We start from the raw sequence: 9,876 nt of genomic DNA, 5'->3' as shown, positions 1-9,876 counted from the left end.
CCCTAGATTGCAAATATTATCGCCGACATGCATCCATCACAATGAAAAATATTTGCGCTTAAATATAATTAATTCGTTTCATTTGTTGTAAGTTAACATTTATGTACGGTTTTTCTTTTCCTTTTTTAACTAATCTAATTTATTATATATTTATAATTTATGCTAAACGAGTGCTTAATTTTGTTCATAGTTGAAACATTCATTTTTGTTATTTTGTGTATTTGGATTCTCTAGCTTTGTTTCTTGCGAAATAATTTACAAAGTTACATATATATCTTTAAATATATATGTATATATTATTTTTGTTTGTTTGTTTAAAAAATACAAATATAAAAATTAATTAAGTAATAAATGCATATTTTTGTGTTCGTTTGTTTGTTGATTTTTTTTTTTTGTTTTTGGAAAAGCAAAAGAAAAGAAAATTTCAACTGCTAAGGATTAGAGATGAGAGAAAGTTTTGGGGTTTACATAGTTAACTTGGGGATTGTTTAGACATAGCACAATAAATGTTAATAAATAAATGTTCGTTGTTCTGGAAACCTTTTTCGCTATCATGAATTTAAATCTGTTTTTAATTAATTAATTAATTATATATTGTATTTTATTGTTTTTGTTTTGGTTAAATTATTTGAATTGAATTTATTTAGAGCGAAAAGTTGAAAGCATTCTAAGATATTTAGAAAATTTATTGTCCTTGTAAACATTGTTAATAGTTAATGTTAATAGTATTTTTTTTTTGTTTTGTATTTGGTTTTGGCTTTAGGAGAAAGATTTTCTTTACATCAATACGCACATTGAAATTTGCTAATAATTTTCATTAGAGACTTTTCCAAAAGTTTTTGTTTTTCTTTTCAGTTTTGTTATTTACTAAATTTAAATATTTTCGTTTCTTATAAACGTTTTAGCTTAGAAATAGTTTTTTCTTTAGTTTTTGTAAGTAATTTAATGTTAAATAATGTTTAATAAGGCCAAATTAAGTTTTTCTTTTGCGCTTTAGCATTCTTTTTATATTTATGTATATATTAAATATTAATTTTAAATTGTATTTTGTGCTCTAACTCGCATAGCACTTGGATAAGCATATGACATTTACAAAACATGAAGTATTCTTATTTCATTTTATGTTTTCATTTATTTATTTTGTAATATTTTTGCTCAAGTAGCCGAAGGTTCTTAAATGCATGTGGGGCGGTTCCTTCTTATCGCGCAACTCTAGCTAAATGGAATGATCGTATAGGTGTTTCGTTTCGACATATATTCTGCTTCACTTCTTCGATTATTATGTAGCATTACAGTATTATTATTTATAACTTTCGTACAAAATAAACACGAGAAATAAAAAGAAATTAGAAAAGGTTTTCTGAAATTTTATAAAATTTCCTTTCTTTTTTAAGTAAGATATTTGAAACGCGCAGCAAGCGGTGGGTTTTCACATTAACATAAGTTACATTTGTGTGTGTGTGTGTGTGTGTGTGTGTAGGTGGCGTTATTGATTAAGTTTTGTATTTTTAACTCTGGTTTTAATACAGTTGGCTGATGTTTTAATACTTTTGCGAAAGAGCATCTAGCTCGGCGTTATTTTGATTTTTATTTTTTGTTAGTTTAATTTGTTTAAATATTGTCAAGTTAACGTTTGCTGTTGTTGTTGTTGTTGTTGGGCTGTTTGGTCCAAAATTTAGACGGTTCGACTACAAATTTAAAGCTAAAAACATTAAACCGAATACGTTTTACATTTATTCCGTTAGTAAAGCATAAAAACTATATATCATAAATGAAAATAATAATAGATAAGTGGATATATATCGGGGTGCTGGCCCTGATTTCATTCTGAAATAAGCTTTGAGTATTTCGCAGCACTTGGTACTGGTTTTTCGCTCTTAAGCTTAAAACGTAAACGTAAACGTAAATAATTCGAATGTATAAAAATATATATTTATGTATATCGATAGATATATTTAGATATAAATATACTCATTCATAATTGAAACAAAAACAGTTTTCAACTTAAGTGTAACTCGTTTAAAAAATACTTTTTAAAAACAATATGCAAAATCAAATTAAAAATAATAAATTCGCTCAAACGAAAGGTTTTTAGCTCTTCTTCTTCATCATCGATCCTTTTTGGGAGTTTCTTTCCGAACTTATTTTGTGGCAACCAAAATGACACGAACAAAATATATTATATAAATTAGCGATATATACATGTGTATATAGTCTATAATGTAGAATATATAAAAAATAATTCATCAAAGCTCTGCCGAGTTGGCTGCCAGTTGCTAATGGGGGCTATAACCGATAGAACCGCTATAGCCGATATTATAATTAATATTATTTTAATTCTTTGTTTTGTTTTGTTTTGTTTCGCTTTGAGTTTTTGTGTGTCTTGAGTGTGTTTTGTGTTCCTGCACAATTTGAGATTTCTGCGTCTGTTTTAAGTACAGCATTTAAGTGCACTGTTAGTTCACTGTTAGACTTATGTTAAATGGCTGTTACTGCCGCTCAGTTGAGCAGCATCTTGGCATTGAAGAAATTGAAGGCATGCCCGCCGTGGGACGGTGCGCTCGTTGGCGGCGTTGGTGGTGCCGCGAAGCGCTCATTGGACAGCGGGTGTGGTGGTGCCATCAACGCTGCGTGGTGCAGTGGACTGGCAAAGAAACTGGGCGGCTGCGCCGGTGGTGCTTGGCCGTACGCAGCCGCTCCAGATCCAGACAATAGCGGCGGCGGCGGCGGCGGTGGTGGCGCTGGTGGAGTTGACAGCGGCGGCCCTGTGCCCCGCTGCTGCATACTACTGCTGCTGGACAGCGGTGGCAACATGATGCCAGCGCCAGGCACGGACGGTGGCCAGGCAAGCGGCTGACAGGGCAGACGCTGCTGCTGCTGCAACCGCTGGTGGTGATGGTGCTGCTGCTGTTGCTGCTGGTGGTGCTGTTGGAAAGCTGCCATGGCAGCCAGCTGATGGGGATAATTGCTGCTGTGGTGGAGGTGCTGCTGTTGCTGCTGCTGCTGCTGCTGCTGATGGTGGTGGTGGCTACTGTTACTGTTCAGCCTGGCCGAGTGAGCGGCGGGACCGCGACGCTGCGGCCTGCCGGCGGCTGCTACGCAGGTGGGCGGCACTGAGGTGTCGCTTACCTATTCCCTGTAGGGCTTGCAGTAGGAGTAACGGTGGTTCATGTGCTGGCTATAGCTGCCCGAGTGGGAGAAGCGCTTCAGGCACTTGGAGCACTGAAATGGCTTCTCGCCGGAATGCAGACGCTTGTGCTCCGTCAAATGATGCTTGTGCTTGAAGGCCTTGGGGCAGTCCATGCACTGGTAGGGTCGTTGACCTGCAAATGAAATACAGATTAGCTGCGATCGTTTACACCCACGAACCAATAAGATTAGGCTATGCAATAGCAGTCTGTTAAGTTAACAGTGTGACGCCACTGCGTCAGGTGAAGCAACTTTGACACTGTTATCTATTTTAAGGCCAATAAATCGCACAGTGCGACCAATTGAAAGCAATATACATATAAAGCTATATATAGATTCTCAAATCGGATATTATAGGGAATTAACTAATATTTTTTCTATCCTTTGTATATATAGGATTGTAAGCTTCTGCCGAGATTTCTATTTTTCACGTTCTGCCTATTAATCGATCATTCTGGTATATGGGAATGGAATTTCCTATCAGAGATTTCACTTTGAGAGCTTTGGAGCATTTGCAGGATCTCTGCTTACCTGCCTGCTGCTAGATTTCAGATCGCATAACAGAGCACAAACTGTAAATGGGATGCCGCAACATAGCTCTGTTAATTAACAGAATGCTCATGGCATTACATAGCGTAGCTTTTAACAGTGGCTTACACCACATCTCCAAGTTCTAACAGAGCACAAACTGTAACTGTGATGCCGCAACATAGCTCTGTTAGTTAACAGAATGCTCTTTGCATTACATAGCGTAGCTTTTAACAGTGGCTTGCACCACATCTTCTCCAAGTTCTCACTCACCGGAATGCTCGTACTTGTGGCGCGCCAGGGAGCTCTGCTTGGCGAACGCCTTGTCGCACTGGTCGCAGACGAAGGGCAGGTCCGGATCACCCGCATGCCCGTGCGTCTCGGCCTTGGCCCGCTTGGGCTTGGGCGGCAGCAGGCCGCCATACTCATCGTCGTGCGAGATGCGCGAGTCGTCGTCGCGCCACGAACGCTTCTCGGAGCCGCCGGGGCTGAGGCTGGTGCCGCGGTAGTCGGGCAGCTTAATACTGTTCATGAGCGGATTGGGCGCATAGTCGCCGCCAGGGCGCATCTGGAAGAGCGCCTCCATAGGCAGGCGTGGCAGCATGTAGGGCGGCAGGCCGGCGAAGGCCTGGCCACGCGGTGCTGCGCTGGGCGCCAATTCGTGGGCGTGGCTGGGCGGCGAGGGAGGCGCGAAGTAGAGCGCCGCAGCGGCAGCAGCAGCTGCTGCCGACTGCTGCAGCGAAGAGGCGCCCGAGCAGGGCGACAGCGACGACGGCGACATGGACGCCGAGCCGGAGAGCTTGCGGCTCAGATTGATGGCCATCGTCTCCTGGAAGTCGGCGGGCGCGGGCAGCACAGCTGCCTGCTGGGACGACGCCAAGCCGTACAACGGCGAAGCGTCCCGCTTGACGGACAAGTCCAGCGGCTGATCCTCGCCAGCGCGTGCCTGCGCTTGTGGCTGTGGAGCGACAGCTGCGGCCTCGCCATTGTTCGCATAGCTCTGCAGCTTGCGTTCGCGCGAGCGATTGTTCTGGAACCAGACCTGGACGACGCGCGCGTCCAGCTGCAGGCGGGCGGCTATCAGGCGGAACTCGTCCCGGCTGGGACGCGCATTGTGGGCATAGTGTTGCTTCAGCTGCTGCTGCTGCTCCTCGTTGATGGCGGTGCGCACGCGCACCTTACGCTCGCCGCTGTCGCTGCTGCCGGCATGGTAATCCTGGCGGGGCTCTTCCTCGTCCTCCTCATCCTCGTCCGCATCACTAGCGGAGGGAAGCAGCGCAAAGCTCGACTGTTGTTGCTGCTGCTGCTGTTGTTGTTGCTGTTGTTGCTGTTGTTGTTGCTGCTGCTGCTGCTGTTGTTGTTGTTGTTGCTGTTGATGCTGCTGTTGTTGTTGATACTGCTGCTCCAGCTCCTCCTTGATCAGACCGCACAGCACCTTCTCGTGCTGCACCAGCTCTGTGGGGTGATTGAATTGCTTCGCACAGCGACTGCAGCGCAGATCCTGAGGTGTCTGTGCCCGCGACTGCTCCACGGCCACTGCCTCCAGCTCCTCCTCATGCTCCACCTTGATTGACTTGGGCGTGTCCGGAGGTGTCGGCTCGCGACTGGGCTCCTGCTTGACGACACCAACGTCGACTGCTGCGGGTTCGGCGACGGCTACTTCAGGGCTGGCCGATGGCTTCGGCTCCGCTTCCTCCAGATCCATAACCAGCTTGGGCTCATCCGGCGTCTCATCATCATCCTTTCTGGTCTCATACAGCTTCTGCTCCTCTCTGTGCTCCTGCTCCAGCTGCTGTTCCAGTTGCTCCTCCCGCTGCTGTTGCTGCTGCCCGGCAGCAGTCAGTTGCAGCAGTCGCTGGATGCTATAGGGATGCATGCGGGGATCCAGCGCGGCAGCCATGATGGCATTCGGAAAGGCCAGCAGCGCCGCATTCATATAGTTGGGATAGAAGGGCCCAGGAGCATTGACAGCTGTGGGTGGGCTCTGCACTTCGCCGGCAAAGTAATTCATGGGATTTGGCAGCACCTGCTCTGGTGTTAGCTTCCGTTTGCCCGCCAGCTGCTGCTGCTGCTGTTGCTGATCCGTGGGCGAGCGTCGAGCGTTTGAGTTCTTATCGAGAGTTTTGAGCATCTGGCGATTGTTGTTGAGCTTGAGCCCCAGGCTAATGCACTTCTTGGAGGTCATGTGAGAGGAGAAGCTGCCCGAGTGCGAGAAGCGTTTGCCGCAGTTGTCGCAGCCGAAAGGCTTCTCGCCGGAATGGATGCGCACATGCTCCTTCAGGTGGTGCTTGAACTTGAAGGCCTTGTCGCACTGGTTGCACTTGAATTTACGCAGCAGCGCGGATTCATCGTGGCTGATCATATGACGCTGCAGGCGGTACACGTTCGCGAAGGCCTTGTGGCATATTTTGCAGGTCTGCAATGAGTAGAGCGAGTAAAGTATATTAAATATACATATTCATAAAATACAAAATATATATTCATTATAGATACTAATACAAATCAAATATTTTATTTCCATTTCAAATAAGACACTAATGCAACCGTATACAATGCAGCTTTTGTCCGTCTAGCGGCTTGCATTCTATCGCTTACTCTTTGGTGAAGGTGTTCCCCTATTATTACACTGAGTGTGCATGTTGACATTGTTGTTGTTGCTGCTTTGCTCGTTATTGCTGCGCCTGCTTTTTATTCTCAGACTTGGCACACACACACATGTATGCAGAGCGAACGTACACACAGGTAATAAAAGTTGTTTAAAACAACAAAACGCGCGTATTTATTTGTTTTGCTGTGCTATTTGAAATTTAACGGGATTTCGTTTGTCTCAAGGCCCGCAAAGCAAAACCAAAAACCACAACGCAAAAAACAAAACAAAATTGAAACAAGAAATTGTGACTTTTTTGTGGCGCTGTTGCGTTTGGCAAGCAGATTAAAAGAGTTTAGCTGATTAAACGAACTAAACGCAAAATTGACAACAACAAAATAATAAGAACGAAACTTAATTAAAAACCAAACAATATGCGGGCTATGTAAATGACGAAATTATAACGACAACCGACAAAAGCAGACTGAAGAAAAGTAGCAAAGGATTGCGGCAAGCGAGGTGACGTAGCAGTCAGCTTGCAACTGTCACAGTCATAGAGACGCGTACGCATGTGTGCATAGATTATGAAAGCGTAGGCAAAGCAAAGAAGATAAGCAAAAAAGCAATACAAAAAAGAGTAGCCGATCGTGTGCGTGTGGCGCGGGTGCGGAGTGCATGACACGTTTGGTATGATGAACAGTAATTGAAAATAATAAAATAAAACTTCAATGGAAGATATTGCGACAAAGCGCCAATAAGGAATGGAAACATAAACAACAACAAACGCTGGCAAGTGAAGAAATAAACAAAAAGGCGAACGGAAAAATAGAATTAAGGCCCTAGACAAATCAAATCAAATGAAATCACATCGTATCGTAACGTATCGTATCAGCAGCTGATGCTAATCAAACCCGTATGCGTTTGTTTGTCTTTGATTTGTTTGGCAACAAATTGAACGCATCAAATGCAACTTTGTTGCTTCTGCCGCCGTTGTTCAAGGTGCACAATGAAATGAAAGCACAAGCCGCCTGACTGACAGGCGGCTCGGCTCCACTTAGCCAGCGCGCTGAAAGATTTGCGGCACTTTCACTCGGCCAACATATGGCAACACGTGTTGCACCGTACCATCGCCCCACCTCTGTCTGAATGGCAACGGTTGTTTACGTGCAGCCGTTGAACTTTGCTGCTGCTGCCGCTTCAGTGCAGCTCACCTCAGCTATTTGTTGCTCTTTATAAATAAATACATATGTACATATAGAAAATAACATGCCAGATTGTTGTTGTTGTAAAGTTCATGACATTGTCGTTGGTGCGGCTGCAGCACTTTTTTATCAGCCATCAATTCGGAATATGTCTGCTCAACACGCAATCAAATCTGTCTGCATACATACATATGTATGTAGTATGTACATACGTATGTACATGTAACGGTCACTGTAACTGTGACTTGCATGATGCGCGCTCTCGCTCTATCTTTGCAAATTAAGAGAACGCGTGTGCTGTGTGGTTCGGACTTTGATAGGTTACTCAGCAGCAGCTTTGCATGAATTTCAATTAACAGACCAATGTGCTCATGCTGTGTGATTGTGTATATGTATTTGTATGCATGTCTTTAGTGTGACCAGTTATTAGTCATAATTTCAACACAAAGCCAATTTATAAATGAGCTCTTGACATGAGATCACAATCCTATGGAGAGGGATACGGTAGCAGATCAGGGTCAGTGAAATAGCCTCAACTAACGGTTGTTCTCCGTCCTAATTAGTTTGTCCATTAACGGAGACATTGTGTTTATTTGTACAGCAAGTGGAAAAGAAAAACACTGAAATACGCCCAATAATTACGCGCGGCCAGTTTCAGGCCTAATTTGTTTGTTTAACAGCCGTTGGCACATTAAAAAGCAACAACATCAACATTTGTTTTGTTTTTCCAAAGTGAAAATCTTTAAACTACAATTTGATTTTCGCTTTGAGTGAAATGTGAGCGAGCGCCGGCTGGCGTCGGCTGATGGAGCGGAAGAGCCGCACAAGCAACATAAATTTCCGCTTCCGTTTGTTATGAGTGGTGTGGAAGGGGTCGGGGTGGAGCTAAATCATGTTGTTTTACCTGTTCTTTCAAAGGCTATTAAAGTATTTGATTTTTATGCTGACGTCACAGCACTCTGAGCAGACGCCATTTGCCGAAGCGAGAGCGAGCACACGAATGTACGGAGAAAAGAAAACAAAACAAAAGCAAACTAAACGAACGAGTTTTAACATGCTGTTCAACATGGTGGCTACGGTTCTGGCTACGGCTACCTGTTGCGCTCACACACTTACAGAGGCAAACACGTTATCGCTATTGCTATCTCCTACTCGCGGCATGAAGTTACGCTATCGCTCTCTTTGTCTCTCCACCTTTACGAGCGTGCGCGTAAGTATGTACATGTTTATATGTGTGTGTACGTAAGCCGCAGCAATGTGTGGAAAGAGCGAAGAGTAAATACGCCCACCTCTGCTTAAGTACAGTGTGGACATTATTAACACGCTTTGTTGTCGCACAAACGCTGTTGTTATTTCTATTGTTATCAATTAAATGTAAACCAAAATGGCAGCCGCACTGTGCGCCGTACAGTTTTACAAAAGGTAAGCGGACAGCGTTGTTGCATGCGTCAGTGCGACTCTTATGCACTTTTTTTCTCTGCTGCTATTATTATTATTATCAGTGTTCGTCATGCGCTGCGAGCGGAAATACCAATTGTAGCTACCTTTCGTTAATAATGGCCACACAAAGATGCCCTGGCACTGAGTGGAACAACAACTCTGTTGACTCAAGTGGAAGGCGGCGGACTTAGGAAATTGATTCAATGGAAAAGAAAAAGAATATACACATGCATACATACATATGTATACATGTATGTAGTACAGAGTGAAATAGACTTATTAACTACTTTGTAACCTTTGCGCTTTACGATAAGCTACGCACACGTGCGTCTATTTATAAGCTCTCTCTTACACTCGCTCTGTCTCACTTTTACTTTAACGAGCCTCGTACATATCGCTTCGAATTCGACTGAAAACAAAAGCTGCCTGCTACACATGAAAACACACATGTACATGTTTACGTATATATGTATGTATGCGTGTGTATTTGTTTTTTTGAAACTGTCTAATTAATTTCAACGGAATTGCCATGCCTCATGGCACAGCCAATTAAGAGCGTGTGTACCTTAAGCCTTCTGAGTGTCTCAGCAATGATGTCATTGATACACAAGCGTTGCTCATTAAACAGCAAGCACACACACGCACACTCATACATTTGTATGTATGTATACATGTGTGTATAATATATATGCACTTATTTACAGCGCCCATTGGTTTTCGCTCGTGTTGGCTTGTTATTAAGCCAAGCATCAGGTTCTTGCCGAAAAGAGCGAAAACTAGCCGGAAATTGTATGCCGTGCAGCAGACCCCACACAGCAGCTTCAAAGCACAAATCAAGCTAAACGAAGTTGACAGAGGTAGACAGAGAGGAAGAGAAGGCAAGCGAGAGCCAGCGAGCGTCCAGCAGGTCCGGCAACGCTAATTGCAGGC

At 43.9% G+C, this 9,876-nt stretch overlaps 1 protein-coding gene across 1 annotated transcript in view; it reads right to left on the bottom strand.

Annotated features, from left to right (window-relative positions):
* Positions 1 to 1,376: 1,376 nt before the first annotated feature.
* zfh1 (Zn finger homeodomain 1) overlaps positions 1,377 to 9,876 on the bottom strand; it is a 32,913-nt gene continuing 24,413 nt past the window's right edge. The window contains exons 4-5 of the mRNA XM_018113610.3: positions 3,991 to 6,133; positions 1,377 to 3,323 (exon numbers count right to left, since the gene is read on the bottom strand). Coding sequence (XP_017969099.1) covers positions 3,130 to 3,323; positions 3,991 to 6,133 — 2,337 coding nt within the window. The 3' untranslated portion in view covers positions 1,377 to 3,129. The remainder of the gene's footprint in view (positions 3,324 to 3,990; positions 6,134 to 9,876) is intronic.

This window comes from Drosophila navojoa, chromosome 2 (assembly GCF_054131105.1).
Source record: "Drosophila navojoa isolate 15081-1374.11 chromosome 2, UAZ_NAV_1.0, whole genome shotgun sequence".
NCBI classification, from domain to species: domain Eukaryota; kingdom Metazoa; phylum Arthropoda; class Insecta; order Diptera; family Drosophilidae; genus Drosophila; species Drosophila navojoa.
Note: the sequence above shows the minus strand (reverse complement) of the source record. Positions and strands in the feature narration are given on the sequence as shown.